Source organism: Danio rerio, chromosome 15 (genome assembly GCF_052040795.2).
Source record: "Danio rerio strain M-AB ecotype USA chromosome 15, GRCz13ab, whole genome shotgun sequence".
Lineage (NCBI taxonomy): Eukaryota > Metazoa > Chordata > Actinopteri > Cypriniformes > Danionidae > Danio > Danio rerio.
In genome coordinates this window covers 445,200-468,269 of record NC_141035.1, presented here as the reverse complement: position 1 = coordinate 468,269, position 23,070 = coordinate 445,200, and the positions used below count along the sequence as shown (strand labels likewise).

At 42.6% G+C, this 23,070-nt stretch overlaps 2 protein-coding genes and 1 long non-coding RNA gene across 6 annotated transcripts in view; 2 read left to right on the top strand and 1 right to left on the bottom strand.

The window, feature by feature from the left end:
• Positions 1–137: 137 nt before the first annotated feature.
• On the top strand, positions 138–6,405 carry nudt8 (nudix hydrolase 8). Of its 2 annotated transcripts, none has more exon segments than NM_001077316.3 (5): positions 138–178; positions 2,423–3,061; positions 5,242–5,374; positions 5,512–5,589; positions 5,663–6,405. In NM_001077316.3, coding segments are annotated over 4 exon segments (1,095 nt in total). In that variant the 5' UTR covers positions 138–178; position 2,423; the 3' UTR covers positions 5,909–6,405.
• A 1,748-nt stretch (positions 6,406–8,153) lies between these two features.
• Positions 8,154–23,070, bottom strand: part of si:ch1073-280e3.1 — a 17,158-nt gene continuing 2,241 nt past the window's right edge. The window contains exons 4-20 of one of the 3 annotated variants that reach the window (XR_015508893.1): positions 20,649–20,834; positions 20,403–20,576; positions 20,222–20,320; positions 20,016–20,149; positions 18,263–18,401; positions 18,053–18,184; positions 17,506–17,610; positions 15,910–16,047; positions 14,885–14,982; positions 13,615–13,732; positions 12,679–12,826; positions 11,355–11,431; positions 11,037–11,128; positions 10,506–10,690; positions 9,643–10,324; positions 8,975–9,111; positions 8,154–8,424 (exon numbers count right to left, since the gene is read on the bottom strand). Coding sequence is in view for 2 of the 3 variants with exons in the window: in XM_087283505.1 (XP_087139631.1) it covers positions 8,269–8,424; positions 8,975–9,024; positions 10,558–10,690; positions 11,037–11,128; positions 11,355–11,431; positions 12,679–12,826; positions 13,615–13,732; positions 14,885–14,982; positions 15,910–16,047; positions 17,506–17,610; positions 18,053–18,184; positions 18,263–18,401; positions 20,016–20,149; positions 20,222–20,320; positions 20,403–20,576; positions 20,649–20,834 (1,979 nt within the window). In the remaining variant the exon portion in view is untranslated. Of the gene's footprint in view, positions 8,425–8,974; positions 9,112–9,642; positions 10,332–10,505; positions 10,691–11,036; positions 11,129–11,354; positions 11,432–12,678; positions 12,827–13,614; positions 13,733–14,884; positions 14,983–15,909; positions 16,048–17,505; positions 17,611–18,052; positions 18,185–18,262; positions 18,402–20,015; positions 20,150–20,221; positions 20,321–20,402; positions 20,577–20,648; positions 20,835–23,070 lie in introns of those variants that run through there. The other 2 variants (XM_087283505.1, XM_087283506.1) reach the window with 2 other exon arrangements.
• LOC147833536 (uncharacterized) lies at positions 15,735–18,320 on the top strand. The gene is made up of 2 exons (XR_015508990.1): positions 15,735–17,120; positions 17,199–18,320. It is a non-coding gene; the product is annotated as an uncharacterized LOC147833536 (long non-coding RNA).

The following is a 23,070-nucleotide window of genomic DNA, read 5'->3' as shown; positions in this document are numbered from 1 at the left end:
CAGGTCGACACAAAATAAATCATAAATTTAATGAGCGTTGTCAGTTTGTGGAGTGCGCGCGCCCTCTAGGTGGCGAACACTCAACACTCAACACTCTTTCACACCGCAGAAGAAGAGGAAGTTCCCTCTGTCACAACATCCTTCAGACGTCATCGTGCTGATTATGTGTTATTTTAAGGTGAGTGCTGTTGAGCATATATAGCTATTGATATTAATATGTGCACCTGTATGAACTCAATGGCTGATCAGTTAGTTGTAAATGTTTCTGGTTAGTTAGCGATTATTTTCTGAACGACGAGTACTAATTTTAAACTGTGCTGTTCGCCAGTGAAGCAGGGTAGTTTATAGAGAAATAATACAGCTAGAGTAGTGGATAGCATGCTTGCTGTCACACGCGTTATGTGTCAGGTAAAGTAGGGGTTTAGTGATGCACTAAAATAATAAGTGACCTCTGTATGACACTGTATGATCAGCAGTGGGTTAAAGGCTCTTCTGTATCATGTGTGTAGTCTAAATTGAGGTAAAGTTGGGTTTATATTGGCATATTAGTTCAATGACATGGCTCATGTTTTGTTTATTGTGCAACTTTGAATATTGAGTCTGAAATGGTATAAGTCTAACTTCAAAACAACATTAGCACTACTCAATAGACTGTAAACAATGTTGTACTTTGATAGTCATTGGCTGATAATTTAATTGAATTCAGTTCACCTTTATTTGTATAGCGCTTTTACAATGTAGATCATGTCAAAGCAGCTTCACATAGAAGATCATAGTAAATTGTAAAAGTGTAGTTTAGTTCAATGTGGTTTAATAATCACTACAGAGGGTCTGAACACTGGAGGGCAAATCCTTCGATATGATCCCAAACCATGCAAGCTAGTGGCGACAGCGGAGAGGAAAAAAACTTCACCAATTGGCAAAAGTGATGAAAAAAATGTGATGTAATGTGATTTTCCTGTTAGGAATTAGCAAAGAACACTTTTCTGATGTTAAATTATTAAGGAAGAAGTCTGAATGTGTGACTATAAATCCAACTTTACCCCAATTGAGTCTAAACAGCTTTGATTAGCTCTACTAGTTTAGCTAAGACCAACTAATGACTTTAAATAACGAGGAGAAACCATACAAAACCTTAAATACTTTACAGATGACCTATTACGGCTCTTTTTACAATATGTAAAGTGTGTAGTGGAGTTAATGTTACAGCTTAAAATACCACACAAATAAAGTCCAGGGCTTCCCACAGGTTTGAAATATACTTGTTGTGGTCTCCAGATTGAAACACCTTTTACACACAGCACACAAATAGTTAACTATATGTGACAAACAAACATAAAATGATTTTTAACTATATTTTTATTTATTATAACACTGTTATACACTTTATAATGGGTTAAAGTTATTAAAAAAGGCTGTTGAAATGAAAGAAATCTACTATTTCTCTTACTTTTACACTATTTACTTTCTTTCTCTCTAAAGTGGCTTTATTGGCATGACATTACAGCATTGCCAAAACATTTAGATATTTATAAAGTATGTAACATCATCAGCTTAATAAAATATACAGCAAACGAGAAATAAACAACAGAAAAAAGGACTAAAACTATTCAATAATAACTACAAGAATAAAACGTGTAGATCATCATCATTCCTAATGATGTACAAATATTTTGCAGCCAGTATGGATGTCATTTTGTTTTCTTCCGAGTATATAGTAATTAAATAATTAATGATTTACTGTTTCTCTCGCGGCTGCACAAAGGTAATGCAAATATGCATACAAATAACAGCGACTTTAGAAAGCAAAAGCCGAAAGTCTCTGCAACTAGTACCCATCTCTTCATCTCATTAGCATAAACAGCAGCCCTGAATGAGAAGCAGCTGTCTGTCCATTAGCCATTAGAGTGTTTGAGCTGCTGAAGATGATGTCAGCATAGACTAAGAGGATTATAGATGTGGCGTTTAGATGAACAGAGACAGGAGCGACATAGACTGACAGAAGCATCAAGCACACACACACACACGCACATCTGACCAGCCCTCACAACACACACACTGCTGTTTTACATCTGTCACTAGGCTGACGCACAACCACATGTAGCTCCGCCCTCTTCTGAATAGAGCACAAGCTCATTTGCATTTAAAGCGACAGTCACCAAAACACCACAGTTAGGATCGAAGCCTGAAAGGGTCAGCTTCAGAGAGCTGGAGAACATCATCTGTGTGAAATTCTCAGCTCAAACACACACACACACACACGCACACACACACACACACACACACACACACTCTCACAGCAGTTTACATCTTGTAAAAGGTGCATAATAGCTCCACTAATATCTGTGTGTGTGTGTGTGTGTGTGTGTGTGTGTGTGTGTGTGTGTGTGTGTGTGTGTGTGTGTGTGTGTGTGTTTTTCAGGATGTTCAGGATTCCGCATGTGAAGGCCTGTGTGAATCTGCTGTGGGTTCACAGACTGTCTCTCAGAGATGCTCATATTCATCTCCAGAACAGACGCTTCAGCTCCAGATCTGCTCTCACTCCTCCTCATAGATGTATTTCTGCAGTGTCAGGATCTTCTGAATACTCCCGGACATGCATTAGCACTCGTTTGCTTTTAGCACGCATGAACTTCAGCTGTGTACACTCAACGAACTCTGTCCTGCTGTTTGCACACCGCAGTTTGACTGCGTCTCCATCAGCGCTCTCCACTATAGTGAGTCCTGAAGGCTGCACGGGGAGACACACACACCGCTGGGGTCTAAATCAGCAGTCGTGTGTTAGCATTAGTGCAGGTCATGTGTGCGCTGAGAGCCGACCCGCAGTGTTTGCGATTCAGAGACGCAGACTGCACAGAAACGCACAGTTTGAGGAGTGTGTGTCTGCGCTGAACGAGGCGCGCTGCAGACGCTCGCTGCAGGCCAACGCTGCGCTGTACGAGCGGGACACACACCGCTGGGCCGCGGTGCTGGTGTGTCTGTGTGTGTCACGTGGAGATCCAGCGCTGCTCTTCACACTCAGATCTGCACAGCTGAAGGGCAGACACAAAGGAGACGTCAGGTACAAGGGCTCCGGTTTACCCCTTTTACACAACATAAGATCAGCCTTTGGTGTTCCCAGAGTGTGTCTGTCGAGATTCAGATCTAAATACCCTCAGATTATTTATTATACCCCGCTGAAAATCAAGATTAAGATTAATCTTATCCAGTTTCTGAGTCTAAAATACCACAGTGAGGTTATCTGATGTGTTTGTGCTGGAGTTTATTCAAGCCTTTCTGCAACAATGAGTCCCCAGACATTAACGCTTCCCATTCACTTTGAATGGGTGACGTCAGGCGTTGTCGAACTGCATTGTGGAGCCATCGGCACCGCTTCAGAGGCGTCAGCAGGGAGCAAACTATTTTTAGTCGGCTCACAATATGAGACACAAACCATGAGGAGACGCATGATTTTATAGTTTACAAGGTTAAAATGCAAAGAAATAAATAGTATTTTAATGCCCTGCTACATTTGGTATTGGTCATTTTATATACAGATAACCACAACAAGTTCTATCATTATAATCATGTTTATATTAACACTATAAATGAGGAGGACTTCTCTCTCAATCCCCAGCAGCAGCTTTGCTGTATCGGCTATGAAAGCATCGGGTGGAAAAACATGCAACAAACCCCATGGATCATGGAAACAAACACATACGAGCCCGTAATGTTGCGTAGACGCGGTCTCACCCAGTCTTTGGGTCTCACAGCTTGGCAGGTCTGCCTTGCCTTCAGGAAGCACAAGCGCTCATGAATAATTAAGAAGCCGGCTCTTCTCATTGGATAAGAATACTCCGCTATAAATAATAATGAGATACCGACACATTTTCACTCCACAAGCAGATTCGTGATACTTTACCTATTTGGATCCTACCTTAAAAATAGTTCCGGAAGGTGAAATTAGCCGACAAAAGCTCCAAATTATCTAGTTTTCCCCACAATTAAAGCTGACAGGTGCTGACGCTGTCTTAGCTGATGCTCAACACACACACACACACACATCTGTTAACATCTTGAAAACAGTACTCTAGGGTGTCTCGAACCTTTAAACTTGTGAACCTCATTCTTGAGCTGCAGCTGATCACAGAGCTAAACAGATCTTTTAACCCCAGGGGTCTGTTCTTCATAACCCGCTTAAATGATTTAAGATGATTCAGCAGATCTTGGATATGTTCATCTCGATAACTGATCTCTGGCTGATTTGGTTCCTCAAACAAGTTCGCGAATCAGATTAGAATGTCTGGATGAGCTGATCTGAGATCGCTGCGTGTGTTGTGAAGGACCGATCTATCAATCCTCCAAATCATGATCAGCAATGCAACGATTGGCTGACGACACAGCAGCATAATGACATCATCTGATTAATATTCAATTATCCATGTCAGCAAAATTACATACAATTCATAGTAAACAGTTTGTTAAATGTAACACGCAATAACTTTACACATTTGTTGTGAGCTGCAGGCTTTACACTCTCATGTGTCGAGAGTATTCATGATGTATTTCAATGTATATCAGTGTATTTAGCTCTACATTTAGAGAAGAGTTTCTTTATTATAGTAGCCTAGGCCTACTCAAGGTTTATTAATCGGCATAAGGAATAACTATGAATTGATTTTGCATCAAAAAAGCATTTTGATCTCAGTAAAAGCATCTGCAACTTTTGTAAAACATTAAATCACTGGCATATAAGCGGTCACAACATGACAGCATAAATTATTATTCTTTAAAAAAAAAGTTTTTTTAATATATTTGTTTTTACTTATATATATATATATATATAAATGTAACTGCTGTAAGAAAATATCAGCATTTGGTTCATACTTTCATTATAACCTTTGCTTGAACTGACCTGATCTAATCCTGTTTATATGAAATGAACCTGCTCCCGAGGTTTGAGTTACCAGAACTGTTGCTATGACAACAAGTCTCAGATAAGTTTTGAAGATCTAAACTATCGTGTCAAATCGTCAATATCTAAATCCAGCTAACTGAGTAATCCACAAACGAAGAACAGAGCCCAGTTATTTGCAAATCCTCTTCTGTGAACATGTTTCTATGCATTACTATTTAGACATGTTAATACACTTCTGTCAATCAATCAAGTGGGTGGGGAAAACCAAACTCCTACATCACGTTGCGCTGTCTCTCAAAACCACTGGGATTTGGATGCCTTTAACCGTGCTCGTGTGCTGTTAGCTTTGCAGGAGGAAAGAAAGACCCGTCAGACAGAACTGTTGTGGATACGGCGCTCAGAGAAGCCGCTGAGGAGCTGGGAATCCACATCCCTGAGGAGAAGGTGTGGGGTGTGCTGAAACCCCTGCGGGATAAGGTGAGATTCAGCTCTCTGCTGTCAAAGACTGTACACACCAAGCCAATGGCAAAGATGAAATCCAACTGTTGTTGGTTCCCTCTGCTGTTAAACTCCAGCCTATCAGTGTGTTTCTCCCACTGTTTGCTCTTTTGCAGTCTGGAATGATTATAGCGCCTGTAATAGCCAACATCGGCCCACTGGAGGCGCTCTCTTTCCAGCCGAACCCCAGTGAGGTACAGTTCAGTAAATCATATCTTTATTTTTTCCCGCACTCTTCTATTAACCCTGCGCTGCTTCATTTGGCAGGTGGAGGAGATTTTCACCCTGACTCTGGAGCATTTGTGTGAGCCCCGGAACCGAGGATACACACACTTCCGCACGGGTGAGCGTTACGGGTACACACTGCCTGTGTTTCTCAGCCCGAAGCACCGGGTCTGGGGTCTGACAGCGGTGGCTCTGGATCAGGCTCTGAAACTCATCGTCCCACCAGAGCAGATGCTGGAGCGCAGAGTAATACAGCAGCAGCAGCAGCAGCAGCGGGACGCTTCATAAACACACAGGTCACACACACATTCAGCTGCAGGAATGAAATATGGGTCATATTTGAGCAATAAACAAAAGGGAACAAGCGGTTCTGCTGTCACTGGGGCAGCCACACTGCAAAACAGGCTGTTCTTACTGAGAGTTTCTGTCTGGTTTCAAGTCCAAACATCTAAAAACTCTTAAATTAATAAGCGTTTTCTAGACATATAGTGTTGTTTTCAGGAATAATGAGTCAAAATAAAGAGAGATTCTCCTTAAAACAAGCAGAATAATCTGACAATTGTTTTGGATTTGAAATGACACTATTTCTCTTCCGCATTGGTAGATTATTCTGCTTGTTGTAATGAAAAGCTCTGGTTCAGGCTTCACGTCTCTCTCTGTCACATTGGCAAGATTTTGATAATTATACTGCACTTTATCCCATTATTGTAAAAACATTTTAAAGCTGCAGTCTGTAACTTTTATTTGCTTCTCTGAAATAAATGTTTGAGTTCATGAGCTGGAAATATCTACTCGTCCTAGCCCGACTCAGTAATGATGCTTTATTATTGGAGTTTTGCTGATATGGAAACACATCTGTGTAAACACAAGCCACTGAGGGCGGAGACTATGCTAACGAAGGACTGACAATTATTTTTCTGTGGGTGGAGCCTAAACACAACCCACTGAGGGCGGAGACTATGCTAATGGAGGACTGACAATTATTTTCTGTGGGTGGAGCCTAAACACAAGCCACTGAGGGTGGAGACTATGCTAACGAAGGACTGATAATTATTTTTATGTGGGTGGAGCCTAAACACAACCAACTGAGGGCGGAGACTATGCTAATGAAGGACTGACAATAGGTGCGTTCGACTTGAACCACAGCTGCAGTCGTTCATCAACGAGATTAGCCGAGCACAGGCGGGGACGGAGTTGAAAACGGAGCTGGACAGCCGGACACTTCGGGGCTCAAAGTTGCTGCATGGTGTGATCATTTATTTATTTATTTACTGCAATAACAACAAAAGATTTACAGTACAGATAAATCAGAATACAGTCTCCACAGACTATAGTTCATTTTTAAATAATACAGGAATTATAAATTAATTGAAGTAGCATACTGTACAACAAACGCATGAGAAATAAGGGGAAAACGAGAGGGCACATAAGAAGGAAATGCATATCCATGAATAGGGTTATTTTGGATAATGAAAGCATTTTTAAAAAGCACTTTAATCCAAAAAGATTGAACAAAAGGACCAAAATAAATGAGCTACGCTTTAAGTAGAAGTTTCCCAGCAAGAGCAGGTACATCAATGTCAAACTTCTGCATAAACGGCTAGACTGGAAAGAAGTATTTTATTTTAATATCTATTTTTATATTTAATAAAATATTTTGTTTACTTCATTTGTTAAGAAACCTTTATAGGGGTGTCTGGGTCAATGATGATATTTATTTTATTATTAATTAAACAAGTCTGTAAGACTGAAATTTGTGAGACTGATATTGTCCAATAATAAACCCGAACACACGTGGTTGTTGTCATGCGGTGAACTCGTGTAATATCAGTGTCGTCATCGCAACTCCAGCAGTCGCTCTTCAAATGCTGCACCAGCTGAATCAGTCATCTGATGTTGGAGCGCTGTCGCAGTACTTTGAGGCCACATGTGACAGTCAATCATTTCTATCCAGTGTGCACCGCTTTAAGACAGATTTCCATTGATCTGCACAGCGCTGCATGAAGTCGAACGCACCTAATTATTTTCTGTGGGTGGAGCCTAAACATAACCCACTGAATGCGGAGACTATGCTAATGCAGGACTGTCAGTCATTGCCTGTGGGTGGAGCCTAAACACACCCCACTGCAGGACCGTCAGTCGCCGTGGTGCTGCGCTGCTATGATGATGATCAAGTGTCATGTGGTCTGTTATTCACACTGAATGTGTTGTTCAGTCCCCCAGTCTGACCCTGAGAGGTCGTTTTAAATGTGGGCATGTGATTTCATTTCTTAAATGCTTATAATAAAAGTGTTTCAAAGCTTCATTGTTTGTGTGTGTGTGTGTGTGTGTGTGTGTGGCAACGATCCGTAATTGCTCAAAACCTGCCAGAACTACTTTAAGTGTGTTTATCTGAGAATAACCAAACACCTGAGAGTGCTCATCAGCCAATCAGAATCAAGTATTCAGCATGCCTGTGGTATAACGGAAATCCAGCAACAGTGGCACTCCTAAAAGCCGTTTATCAAATGATTATGAACCAAGCTCTCATACATGCGGTCTTAAACTTGTTTTATTGTTATGTATTCTCTTTAATCTGACAGTGTTTCTGGAGCACAGGTGATGCAGGTGTGTGTGTGTGTGTGTGTGTGTGTGTGTGTGTATTGATGTTAATCAATAAAGCTGATCTGCTGCTGAAGGTGTAGTTTCAGCCATGGCATCAGAGTGAACACACTGGTGTGGAAGTCACTGGCGTCCTGAACAGCTTCTCTGTGTTCAGTCCGAGAGTCACACGTCTGCTTGGAGCCCCAGCTGATCACTGCCACCTGGAGGACAAGAGAGGACACACGGATTAAGCTCAGGGTATTTTTGTAAACAGAGTTCGACTGCTCAGAAAACCACAAAGCACTGATGATTTCACTTTCATATTTATATATGCATGCTTGTAGTTTATTCATGACGTGGACTTGATCATCCCAGTTGATCTAGATCAGGGGTGTCAAACTCAATTCCTGGAGGGCCGCAGCTCTGCACAGTTTTGTTCCAACCCTAATCAAACACACTTACCTGCAGGTTTCAAACAAGCCTGAAGCACTCAATATGTTTGATCAGGTGCATTTGATTAGGGTTGGGACTAAACTGCAGAGCTGCGGCCCTCCAGGAATTGAGTTTAACACCCCTGATCTAGACGAATGATGGTGAAATCATATGCATATCACAGGAAAATAAAGCATCGCAATGTCAGATTTGTCCAGCAGTGTGCAGCCCTAAGATTAAGGAGTCAATTACAGAAAGCCCTTTAGAGTTTACCCTTGGTGTTTCTCACTGTGAGGTAAGGAAATGAAGTCAAATAAAAATAACGCTCAAAAGCCTCACCTGAAAGTATCGCATCCTCCTGCGCAGAAACAGCGCTCCTCCTGAATCCCCTGCAGGACACAACACACAGCAGATGCAGAGAGCACCGTATATATAGAGTATGCAGACCATGTAGGCCAGGGGTTCCGCATAAACTTCTGCATAAACGGCTAGACTGGAAAGAAGTATTTTATTTTAATATCTATTTTTATATTTAATAAAATATTTTGTTTACTTCATTTGTTAAGAAACCTTTATAGGGGTGTCTGGGTCAATGATGATATTTATTTTATTATTAATTAAACAAGTCTGTAAGACTGAAATTTGTGAGACGGATATTGTCCAATAATAAACCCGAACACACGTGGTTGTTGTCATGCGGCGCCAATCGTGTAATATCAGTGTCGTCATCGCAACTCCAGCAGTCGCTCTTCAAATGCCGCACCAGCTGAATCAGTCATCTGATCTCGGAGCGCTGTCGCAGTACTTTAAAGCCACATGTGACAGTCACGTGGCGTCTGCGCAGCGTCAATCATTTCTAACCAGCGTGCACCGCTTTTAGACAGATTTCCATTGATCTGCACAGCGCTGCATGAAGTCGAACGCACCTAATTATTTCTGTGGGTGGAGCCTAAACACAACCCACTGAGGGCGTGGACTATGCTAAGGGGTATAGGGGGTTCCCAAACTTTTCAGCACGCGACCCCTAAAATAACAATACCAGTGACTCGCGAACCCCAATATCCTCTGAGGTGGTTATAAATACAGAAAACTTGCATGCAATGGCGCCAAAAGTCTATTCTTTGTTAAATTTTTTTTTTTTGTATGTCAGTGCTGTAAATGGGCCAGAATCTCACAATCTGCTGCATCTGACATTATTGTCTTTAATATAATGTAATTACCCCAGGGGTCACAATTTAATAGAACTAGTAAATAAGCTACTATAGTAACTATAAACGACTGTTTTTTTTCTCTTCAGTTGGTTATGGATAAAATATAGTAAGTCTTATGGCCTAATAAAAATAAGTAGATTTTTGGAAATCACCAGGCGACCCCCCATTCATTGTTCCGCGACCCCTCAAGGGGTCCCGACCCCCACTTTGAGAACCACTGATATAGGCCATTTTGAGGTATGTAAATAAAAACAATGGTCCCAGTGCAGTTCCTGTTTTACATTGTTCATTTCTACAGCTTCCTAGAATCCAAAAAGAGCCACATGTTGATAAATAATGTTATGATCACTGTTTTAACATGAAGGTATGACTGAATCGCCTGTTGTTACAGTTATGAAATAGTTTAATAACAAGCAGGAAATGTTGATGGGCCAATGACATCACCATATTGAAATGGTCTACAGCAGGGGTGTCCAAACTCAGTGCTGGAGGGCCGCTGTCCTGCAGATTTTAGCTCCAACTTGCCTCAACACACCTGTAAGGATGTTTCTAGAAAGCCTAGTAAGAGCTTGATTAGCTAGCCCAGGTGTGGAACTAAACTTAACAGGACACCGGCCCTCCAGGACTGAGTTTGGACACCCCTGCTCTATAGAGTATACAGTACAGTAGATATAGATATCTAGAGTATGCAGATGCGTGTGATCGGTTGACCTTTGCAGGTGATGTGGTGTGTGTTCCTGTCTGATCCTCCAGTGCACATGAAGCGCTCAGTGATGATGTCCGTCAGCGTGGCTCTGCTGTTCTCCTGCAGGACGGATCTGGCTTTCTCTGTGCATTTCTCTCTCTATGGAGGAAAGAGGATCAGATACACTACAGTCTCTCCGGCTCTGATGATCAGGCAGAACAGGAGAGACTCAGGCTTTTCGAGGACTCTCTGCTGCTCATCAACCTGCTTTATCTGATCCAAACACTGTACCAGCGGGAAATATCTTCACTCTTTCAGAAAAAACTCTTTTCTAGATGAATATATTTTCAAAAGGTCATTTAGACTGAGATGTTCAACTTCACTGTCATGTTCATCAGACCACTCTGTCTCCAGTCCTGCTGCATTATCATCCTGACACACACCACCGCCTTCAGGAGACCTGAATATATGTATATATATATAAATATATAAAGACAGGACTCACTTTAGCGCCGCTGTGTACGTGTGTGTCTGCTCGATGTGTTCCCTGTGAGATGAAGTGAGCCGGCGTCTCCTCCAGGTGGAGCAGGACTCTCTCTGATGGAGCACACAAACACTCATTAAACTCAAACGGCTCGGAAACAAGTGCAGGATCAGGAAACGACGGCAGAATCTTCTCTTTAAATCAAAGCAGGAGAAATGTCGAGTATTTAAAAAAAGAGAACAACGTGAAGTTGGTCAAATGATGATCGCATTTCTATTTTTTTGTCATCCTCCTTAATGTCTTCATCAACACATATGGATTAGGTTGGCCTTTACTCACCGTGCTGATCACATGTAGAGCCCGCAGCCATTCTCAGAGCCCGATTCGAGGATTTTGTACAAGGCAAACAAATGGGCCTGTCAAGAACAAGATGCTGAACATTAATTGACTAAACAGGAGTGTTCAGACTCATTTAGATCGAGTCTTTACTCAGTTTCAATGAGAATGCTCCAGGGTTGCCAGATCCCAGCTCAGTGACAACTCAAACCAGCACAAAAGTATGAAAAGTCAGCCTGATCTCACGAGGAGACGCAAGTATTTTAACTTTGTCAGTTTAGTGGCTAATTTGTTGCTAATTTCAGTCGTACGAAAATGTACGATATTAAAAAGGAGGTGTGGCTCCGAACCCCACCCCTAACCCCAAGCGTCATTGGGGGATGAGCAAATCGTACTAAATTGTTTGAATTAGATCGTACGAATTCATTTGAATTAGCCACCAAATCAAAAAGTTACGAATTGCTGTGAGATTGTGTTGGTAAAGTAGCCCAAATTTCTTCCTTGTCCAGTCAAAGTCAGTTACCACATAGGGAAAGGTTCACCGAATCTTCTCAGTCTGTAGTACACATTCAGATACAGTATATGTGTTAAAGTACTGACTCACACTCTGCTCATTTATTATGTTTAATACAATCTTTGAAAGAAGTCCAAAAACTGCAATTGTAACTCCGCCGGTTCTATGCCACCCAGACTGCTCCGAGCTGGTATCAAACCAGCGACCTTCCGCATGGGAGTTGGTTGCTCTACCAAGGAGGCTAAAGACCATGGTCTGGTGCATTTGTCCCTAGAGCACCTTTAAAGGTCAGAGGAGTGGGGTTTACCTCCACAGCACTTACTAACTGGCCTCCCTAAACCTCACTCCCATCCGGGTCACGGCACCAATGTAACTCAGCCGGTCCAACAAGCTACTTTTCCAAGGGGGCTAAAGAATATTGCTTGTCACTAAAGCACCTTTAGAGGTCAGAGGACTAAGGTTTACCTGCACAGCATTTACTAGCTGGCTTCCGTTACACAATCCTCAACTTATATCCATGCAACTGCATTATCAACTGTGTATGAAACCACATCACTGACAGCACTGCAATACTCTTTCAGCAGGTATTTAGGGCACTATTCATTAATATCACACATGGTTTGTCACTACAGCACACCATATTGTCTTGGTGAGTTTTTCGACACGATATTTATCAGAGCGTTCATTAAAGAAGACTGCGTTGTAGAAATCTGAAAATATCTGGCAACAGGGGTTGATCAGAACGGCTGAAAACTGTAATGCTGCGAGCACTGAAGTACAGAAGCAAAGATGAATCACGTAGCTGACTCGTACCTTGTCTGTCGAGATATTGTGATGTTTTCCTTCATCCTGATCAGAGCGATGTCGTAATCATAAAACTCCTTCACATCCTTGTCCTTCAGCCCTGACACGTTGAACTGCGAATGAACGATCAGCTCCACGGCTTTAACTTCTCCAGCACCTGTATGAGAGATTTGAAGCTCAGGCCATAACTCAACAGTGATTTGTTCCGGGACCTCGCAATTCACATATTAAGCACTGAATTAGATGAAAAGCTGTTTAAACACAAGCGGCGTCAGTAGCAGCAGGCTAACGCTGACACTCCATTAAAAATTCATTCATTCATTCATTTTCTTTCGGCTTAGTCCCTTTATTAATAAGCGGTTGCCACAGCGGAATGAACCGCCAACTTATCTAACATATGTTTTACGCAGCGGATGCCCTTCCAGCTGCAACCCATCACTGGAAAAACATCCATACACACTCATACACTACGGACAATTTAGCCAAGGAGCACCCTGGGGAAACCCACACAAACGCAGGGAGAACATGCAAACTCCACACAGAAACGCAAACTGACCCAGCCGAGGCTTGAACCAGGAACCTTCTTGCTGTGAGGCGACAGCACTACCTACTGCGCCACCGCTTCGCCTCCATTAAAAATACTGGGGTAAAATAAATGTCCATGTAGTAAATTAGTGCAGTGCTTCTTGTCTGGTGTGAATACTGTATCTCAGTCAGGCAGTGAGGATCATTGATTTGTAAAGAAACCAGATCTTACATGTGGAGAGTTTCTAATGGAGTTCACCAGCTTGAGTGAACTTACTGAAAATTAAATACAAGAGGTTAAAAGTGGTGTTCAGGAACACAAGTAAAGTGGAAAACTCCTGTCTGTGAACCGAATCAATAGATGAAAGTTCTCGGTTGTGAGTCTGGGTCGTGATGGTTGTGAAGGACGTCAGCTCTTACCGTGGGTGATTTTGATGTCCGCCGGCGTGGCTTTGACTCCGCTGGCCTTTATTAAGCAGTGAGCTGCCGTCAGCACCATACTCTCACTCACGATTGACCCTCGGCATGTTTTAGTTCCCTGAAAGACAGAAACAATGAAAAAATAGGATCTGCCATCTGAAAGAGCTGTTTTAATTGATTATTTAAAAAGCTGAATCAACAACACACTGCCGAAACTGCTTCTCTCACTCAGAGTTGTGTCTTGTTTCTAGTCCAAATATATAAAACTCTTAAATCAAGAGGCATTTTCCTGACAATTAAAAAATCCTGTCTGATTTTCATAAATAATGAGTCAAAACAAGCAAAATAATCTGCTACTGGGGTTAGCAAAACAAGATTGCTTTTGCGTTTGAAAAAAGACTAATCCGCTTTCCCTATTGGCAGATGGTTTTTCTTGTTTTAAGAACAAAACTCCCTTCCCTCTCGTCATTGTTTCTGAAAACATTTTTTTGGTCTACTCATTTCAAGATATGTTATTTCCAGATAACAACCGCTGAATTTAATAACACATGCTCGTTCAAACCCATGTACATTTAATCATCTTGACCGTCAGTGAATACGTTCACATCTATATTTAACTGCCCCACCACTGTTTGACGCCATCTAGTGGCTGAATAATGCAGGTTAGTGCATACTCCATCAGCTGTTTTCACTCGGTCAGCTTCGCCTTTCATTCATTCATTTTCTTTTTGGGTTAATCAGGGGTCACCACACCGGAATGAACCGCTAACTTGTCCAGCACATGTTCTATGCAGCGGATGCCCTTTGAGCTGCAACCCAACACTGGGAAACACCCATACACAACGGGCAACTTAGTTCATTAATTCCCCTATAGCGCATGTGTTGGACTGTGTTAGGGATTAATCAACTATTATGACTCAGAACAGTGTTTAGTGTCTAATGTTTATGTTTAGTGGTCAGTAGCTGTGTAATAATCAGGATAAAGCACAACCAGAACGGTGGTTTAATCTGGCTGCTGTTAAACCTGTCTGCCTTCTTCTGAGAGAATTCTGAGAGCACAAGCTGTTGGTCAACTTTATCTCTAACATATCAGTTAGCATGTAGTTTTATAGTTGTGTTGGTTGTTTTCTGCTCGTCACCCATTAAACTTTACACGTTTATGTATTTGAGCTCTCATGCTAACGTGCCCTGTCTAGTAGTTCTGAGCCTTTACCTAGGCTTTATTAAAGTGTTAGCTGTTAAACCTGTGAGGTGAGTTCAGTTCACTGACCCAGAGGAGGTCTACGTGCCAGGGTTTGGTGTAGGAGACGTCATCAGCGGCGCTCTGCTCCTCCTGAGCTATTCCACACTTGGTCACGGCAGAATCACCTGAGAAACACAGCAAGTTCACACTGTAGAAATCACACACAGAGGTGGAAACACAAGACAATAAAACCATCAGGAGTGTTAAAATAATAACACAGCTGTAATCATTGGGCTTTCCATACAACACAAAGTAGTACTGGAGTCAGTTAAAGATGATCACATTGTGTTCATAATTATAAACGTCATGCTGTGTGTACTGTACTTGTCGTTTTGTGCATGGTCAGCTTTCAGTCCCACTCACTCACTCACTGACTGAGTGCCTGATTATCAGGGGTCAGATTTATATGCAGGCGGCATGGTGGCCTCACAGTAAGAAGGTCTCTGGTTTGAGTCAGTTGGTGTTTCTGTGTGGAGTTTGCATGTTCTCCCTGCGTTAGCGTGGGTTTCGTCCGTGTGCTCCGGTTTCCCCCACAGTCCAAACACATGCGCTATAGGGGAACTGATCAACTAAACTGACTGTGTGTGTGAATGAGTGTGTATGGGTGTTTCCCAGTACTGGGTTGCGGTTGGAAGGGCATCTGCTGTGTAAAACATATGCTGGAATAGTTGTTGGTTCATTCTGCTGTGGCGACCCGTGATGAATAAGGCACTAAGCTGAAGGAAAATGAATGAAATGATTTAAGTGCACGGCAGGGAACTGTGATAAAGAATCCTGAATTTATTTCATGACAATCACATTAGATTAAAGATTAGATGTTTAGAATATTTGTACATGCGCTCTGGTTTTCTTTCTATTTTCTAATTTATTTATTAACTGATGATACAGTGATTTATTGTAGAAACCTTAGTGAAGGAGTCTTGGTTGGTCTTTCTATCTGCTTTACCGCTCGGTTTGTTCAACAAGGCACTTCATTACTGTGAAGCTGCAGCGGAGCATCATGAATGGAGAAAGCTATATGCCAACAAGCAAAGTTAAAATAAGTGTCTTACTGATCATTTGGTTGAACACGTATCCGAGCTGCTGGTAGTCCTGCAGCACAAACACATGCTTCTCGCCTTTCTTTGAGGAGGCAAAGCTTGTCAGGTCTTTTCTGTTCACGTCTTTCCCCACAGCAAACACGTACACATCTGTGTGGACAACATATTGAAAATGATTGAATTCAGGAACAAGATTACGAATAAATATGTTCTGTATCTGAATCAACATTATTGACCCATTCAGGGGAACTAAAGCAATGTGCTAATTTGCATGTACACATGAGCAATGTTACCATCATAAAACCTCAAATAAACCATTCAATTCACTTTACCACTGGATATCCTCATTTCATTCTTTTGCTTTTGTCTTTGTCTGTGTAATCGCCGTTGTTGATTTCACATCTGCCTTGTTTAGTTGTTTGTATTTAAGTAGCCTCAGTTTCTTTAGTTTTAAACTCGGTTATTGTGGATCCAAGCCTGTCACTCTCTCTGAGTCCTTCCTTTTGAAAAGTCTCAGTTTTTTTAGCAGTACCTGATCCTCAATTTTTGCCTTTTTTGAGTTTTTGGAAATTGGAAAAGTCTCTGTTTTTGCTTGCTGTAGCTTTATCTTCTGTTGAAGTATTTTTTTTTATCAGTAAACCCCTCTTAAGAAGCAAGTTCCTTTTTTTTGTTTGGGTTCCTCAATCCCTATTTGGCTCAGCGGTTACAAGATCAAGATCTTTTCTGATTGTTTCTAGTCTACTTTTCTAGACAGGCACAATAGTCTTGTTTTCAGAAATAATTAGAATGTTGAAAACCTGCCACCAATGACTTCTATAGTCTCATCTCATTTTCATTCGCTTCTCGCGGGGGCAGCAGTCTTAGGAAGGAACCCCAGACTTCCCTCTCCCCAGACACTTCCTCCAGCTCCTTTGGGGGGATCCCGAGGTGTGCCCAGGCCAGCCGTGAGACATAGTCCCTCCATCCAGCGTGTCCTGGGTCTTCCCCGAGGCCTCCTTCCGGTAGGACATGCCTGGAACACCTCCCTAGGTAGGCGTCCAGGAGGCATCCGAAACAGAAGCCCGAGCCACCTCAGCTGACTTCCCTGGATGTGGAGGAGCAGCGACTCTACTCCGAGCTCCACCCGGGTGACAGAGCTCCTCACCCTGTCTATAAGAGTGCGCCCTGCCACCCTGCCAAGGAAACTCATTTCGGTTGCTAGTATTTGAGATCTTGTCCTTTCAGTCATGACCCAAAGCTCATGACCATAGGTGAGAGTAGGAATGTAGATTGACTGGTAAATCAAGAGCTTTGCCTTTCAGTCATGACCCAAACACTCATGACCATAAGTGAGAGGAGGAACGTAGATTGATCTGTAAATCGAGAGCTTTGCCTTTCACCTCAGCTCCATCTTTACCACAACAGACCAATACATTGACCGCATTACTGCTGCCTTCCATTGTAGCAAAAACAAATATGAATACCAATGATTACAGGTTCCAGCAGAGCAATATTCTCTTCAGTGTTCAACAGAATAAAGAAACTGGTCTGGAATAAGTTTAGGCCGAGTAAATGCTGACATGTTCATTTTTAGGCAAACTGTCCCTTGTAGACGTTCACATGACTGACCCAGGAGCTCCTCTTGTGTGTGGTCTACACTGCTGGGTTTGTAGCCGAGCAAGCTCCGGATTTTATTCAGCATGATTTGTGGGTTGGGTCCCATATTGGAGTGTCCTGGAGATACAGAAAAACACATCAGTACTTCAATATATTAAAGAGGACCTGTTACACCCCTTTACACGAGCTGTAAAATGCATCTCTGCTGTCTCTAGTGTGTGTAGTGAAGTTTCAGCTCAAAACACCCCACAGATAACGTTTCATAACTCCCTGGTCACTAGATTTGAAGTCTGATTATGAACAATACAGTTAATTCATGTTTAGCATTATAGATGCTGGATATATTCACACACTGCTGACACACTACTGGTTTAAACCCCACATAAAAGTGACGTCTGCATAATAGGTGCCCTTTAAACATATTCATTTTCACATGCATTGTGTATTGGTATTTAGATGTTTGTAAGATGTCATTCATTTATGTATTCATTAGGTCATGTCATCCATAGATTTGTAAATGTGCGTCCTCCAGACGCAGGGTTCAGTAATAGCCTCTTACCGTCAGTTGCTATGATGAGGATGTTCTGAGTCTCATTGAAATGACTCTTTTTGTTCTCGCGGAGCAAAGCCAGCTGACTGTACACCCTCTCTAGGGCTTTAGACAGATCGGTGCCTCTCCTGTTCTCGTGCACTGAAATAAAACATGTCATTTTGTACAACCAGAAACTGAAGATGTCATTAATAATGGCACAAATAGTACTGAACACACCTTCATCACTAAACTCGCTTAGTTTCCTCAATACAAAATCCACATCATGACTGTTAAAGCTCGTAATGGATACGATTTCTCTGGGCTCACTGGCATATGAGACGATGTCGAACTTCATGTTGACTTCATAGCTGTCCAGCTAGAAGATGACAAGAGATTATTTCAGCTGCAGACTTTGATACACAAACACACGATGGTCATGGTGTTTATGATTTATAATCCCTCATTAATATGAGTTCTGTATGATACAGGGGCTGTTTACACCTGGCCACTTCAGGTGTTGTTTCTGATGGCATGTCTATCAGATTGTGACAAACACAGGTGTAAACACACTCTGAAACAGATATAAATCTGACCGCTCAAACCATTTCAGGATTTCAGACAAATCTGGACAGGTCTAAACGGTGCTTAATTTGTGAATTGCGAGGTCCCTGAACAAATTGGTGTAGCGGATTAGGCATGTTAGCCGAGGATGTAGAGGTGCGGGCATGAAAGGGAGGGGGTGGGCGTATTTGGCATGAACGAAAGTAAAGACGGGGGGAGAAGGCGAAGAATTGGGTGGCGGAGGGGTGCCGCGGATGAAAGTGAAGAGCACAGGGTTGTGGCGGACGAAAGTGAAGAGGGTTGGGGAGTCCCAGAAGAACGTGAAAGTGAACAGCGAACGGCGGAGGAGGGCGGTTGAGGAGGGGGATCAGTAAAATGAGGTGCAGGATCAGATTTCAGAGGAGCTGGATCCAGATTCTGTGTGTTTTGGCACAAATTAAGCCCTGGGTCTAAATACATCTGGTTTTTAACAACAACAACAACAAAAAACTTGTGAGAAAGACCATCAGGAAGAACGCAGCATGTCTTTAGTCACAGATTGCTCTCTCTGTTCTCGTGGTCTCGAGTTCATTCTTCTGAGGTCATTTGGCAAGATTGATTTCCACTGGAACGTCAGTCCATTCTCTGCATTGTTGTAATTGAGAAACAGCCTTAAGTTTGGTTTATTCTCCTGCGTCAAGTGACCGGCGTGACCCTCGGCCCTCGCAATGCACATTGCCATGCATTAATACTTCTGCGGTGTGTGTGTGTGTGTGTGTTGTTCTGCAATAACACTTCCAAAACACTAGCTGGCAGTAGGTGTTTATGTTTCTCTGTCGAGTTTCTTCACTGGTGTTTTGCTTTTTCTGAATGCTTCCTTGATGTACAAGTGGCTCAAACTCACTCATTTTGAGGCAGGAACCGGCGGATGTGCAACAACTTTAATCATAAGGTAAACACAAAACTACAGTCTTCATCTGGAGGTGCTTCCCGGGACTCCACACTTGTAAACACTCGCTGCATCAGGCTCATGCGGTTCTCACAATCACCCACACTGGTCAGCACTACCAAGCCAACCAATCACAGAGCTTGTGCTGCGTGTCGTTGCGACATGTAGCTACATTTTTTTAAGAGGTGCGCATCGGCGTCGTCGACAGCCATGGCAACCATCACTTTTAGACAAGACAACACTTGACAAGATCAAGCACGGCATCAGAATGTGGAAAACATTATATAATTCCATCCACATGAACATGGGCATTTTCAAAACAGATTGTTCAATGTGCTTTGGTGATTAGTCCACACAAAAACTCTGGTAGCAGCATGGCCGGGGTTGGTATAGTCGTCTCTAAATTAATAAATGTGGCATCTTTTAATCGAGCAGAGTCATGCGCTTGTTTGACCGACTTTTATGATATAGTTTGCTTTTTAAAGTCATTAAACTACAAACCTTACGGACGAGTTCAATAATGGCTTTCTTTGCTGCCTGGAAAGTGTCCTGTGAAATGCTTCCTGAGGTGTCCATCAGGATGAAGACATTCAGGCGACCTTCTTCAACCTTTATAGTCCTACCCAAAGACTGCCCTAATGCAAGAAACACATCCCACGTCAGACTCAAAACACAAATGCAGTTAATAATAGCTATTATATTTTCACCTTTCTTTTTGAAGTCGGGAAGGGACACATCTAAGGCTGCACTCAGAGATCCTCCTAACGCCTGAGCAACTATAGCCGGCTGATCAAATGAGTACTTGGCTGAAGGGTACAAATGGACCATGATCATGTTGAGTGACTTGCTCTTTAAGTAAGTAAATGTCTGTGTGTGTGCCTGACTGACCGTAGCAGCGGGGTTCTGCACCACTCCATTCCCTTGAATCCAAACACCATCTTTCAGGAGAGCCCAGAATATCCAGGCCTGACTGACATAGGTACCGTACTTTATCTCCAATGCGGAAATGATGCCCAAAGCGTTTAGCTCCTGGAGGGATTCCTGGATCTCTGCAGTCCTCCGCTGGAAACGGTAGCATGTTATAAAGCACCATTCAATCCCGATGTTTGTGTCTACAGGAATACGAAGGCTTACACTGATCGTCACACACTGGTGTTGTTCCCGTCCATCCACCATAATGAGTGCAGTTCCTCTCAGCAGATCCAGTCAGAACAAACCCTTCATGGCATGAAAAGGTCTGCTTTTCTCCAACCCTGAGCCACTGCCTCCTGGGCCAGAACTGCCCGTTATCAAGCTGAATCTGAGCAGGGCAGAGGATCTCTAAGAGTGAGGTAAGCACATCAATACTTAGGAAAATCAACCGAGGAGTCTGTCAAGCTTTTCAATCTTAAAAGGTTAACCTTGGGTGATTTTTCACCCCTTACATTGGGTAAGTTATTAATTGACAAATCTGGTTTAACTTTCACATTTGTGGTGAATATTAATCTGCATTACTTGGCAAAGAGGAGCGTGAAACCTGCTTGATTCATTCAACTCTTGCACATTGGTGGATGTGATTTTCCTGAGGATCCTGCAATCCTGTATTAACATCTTTGTTGGTCCTGAAACATCATTCCTGTTTAATAAATGTAATCCTTACCTAATCCCTATGGTTAGTATGATTGGTCATGATCCTGGATTAACATCTGTTGACCCTGAAAAAACATTCCCAATCAGCCAATCAAATTTAAGGGTTAGGTTTGTTGTTAAGTCATGTGCTTCAACATCATTATTATCCAACTAGTAATACCCTCTGACTTTTGGGAATTACTTTAAAGTTATGGTTGGGTTTAGGGTTAGGGATCGGGTATGGATTATTTTTCAATCAGAAATGATGTTCCAGGACCAACATAGATGTTAATTTAGGATTACATCCTACTTGGCAAAATCACACTCACCTAATCCCCACCCCCGCCCATAACCCTAACCTATACCCAAAAATCAAAGGTGAATGATTGACGAATGACTGTAATGATTGGGTGGCAACAAAGGTGGGGATCCACATGCAGATGTATTTGAGAATAGACAAGCAGGCAAGGTTAGTACAGGGGCAAATCAAAGTGTAAGGGAATTTCAAAAGAGCAATTGTAGCCACAGGCAAAAAGGTTGAGGCAGGCAGCAAAACAGCATAAACAGAAAACAAACAAGGGCTCAGAAACACAGCAAGACAGCACAGGGAAACCCCTTATGTAATGCTCACAGGGAAAACAGGACTCGGCCCTAGATGAGTGAGTGTGTTTCTCTTCTTTGGCTCTCAGCGAAGGCCGTCACACTTTTTTCCTCTCTGACCCAAATCTTTCCTGGCTGTCTCCTCTTGTCTCGTCGTATTCTCTCTGAGGCTCTCCTTGTCCTATTATCCAAACGAATAAGGAATTATGAATTTGATTAACTGGTCTCTAAATGCAATTGACACCATCTTCTTGACGAGAAGTTTGGAGCCCACTTATCCTGCGGGGACATGATGGGCATGTGATGGACGGGTGGGCGAAGTGATGCATTGTGTGCCTTGCTGCTCTGTACCTGAAGGATATTTAAGTTACCTACCTATTCAGACCTTTAATACCAGGGTTTCTGCTAATGGGCTTATGCGGGGCCCTGGGGTATCGACGATTGATGAAAGTAATCAGTGCGGTCCAAAACCCCACCAAACTGGCCGGCTTGATTGAAACAGTGGTGAGCAGGGTCACTAATAACCACACTGTACTCTCATTGGAAAACATCAGGGTGAAACTAGTGGCTTTGCAACAAGATTTGGCCATCAATTGAGACCAGTGACGGACATTAATTATCTGTGAAATTGGCAGATATTGACCCAATTTGAACAACTTTTTTTCTCTTTTGGCTTCCCTGTGTGTTTTCTGCCTGCTGGCCTTGGCTGGAGATACAACTTCTCCAGGATAGCAAGATAAGGAGATGCTTTGAAATTCCTGCTTCAAGTCAAAGACACCTGTTGGGACTCTACAGGCTTACACGAACACAGCTACAGATAGACTATCACTACCTAGCCCCGCATCCCACGCCTTCGTGTGCTTTCACCCACTAGAGAGGGTGGGCAGGTCTGCCACCAGCGCTCTCTAGTGACAGGACCGGATGGCTGCCCCCCTTATCGGACTATGTTGTCATCCCCTGTTGTTTATGTGCTTGGCTGCAGGGGCTTTTTTTCTCTCTGATCTCACCCTGCCCTAATTCAAGGGTGATGTAAGAGGGAGTTTTTTTCGCCTCTCTTTCCCCAAATGCATCTTAATTCTTTTTTCCAAATGCTACCTCCCGTTGACCTGTGTTCCACAGAAATGTGATGTTTGAGTACGGTCGGGGGGTCCAATTTCACTACATGGCAGTGTATTTGACTACATGGAAGTATATGTGACAAATAAAGGCCTTTGACTGATTGATTGTGATGTATATATGTAGTCCCAACAATCAGTCATGACGAGCTTCAGCTGTGTGTGTGTAATCAAGGGGTGACCTGGAACTGGTGTGTGAGTGCTGTGCATGATGGGATATGTAGTTCACGTGA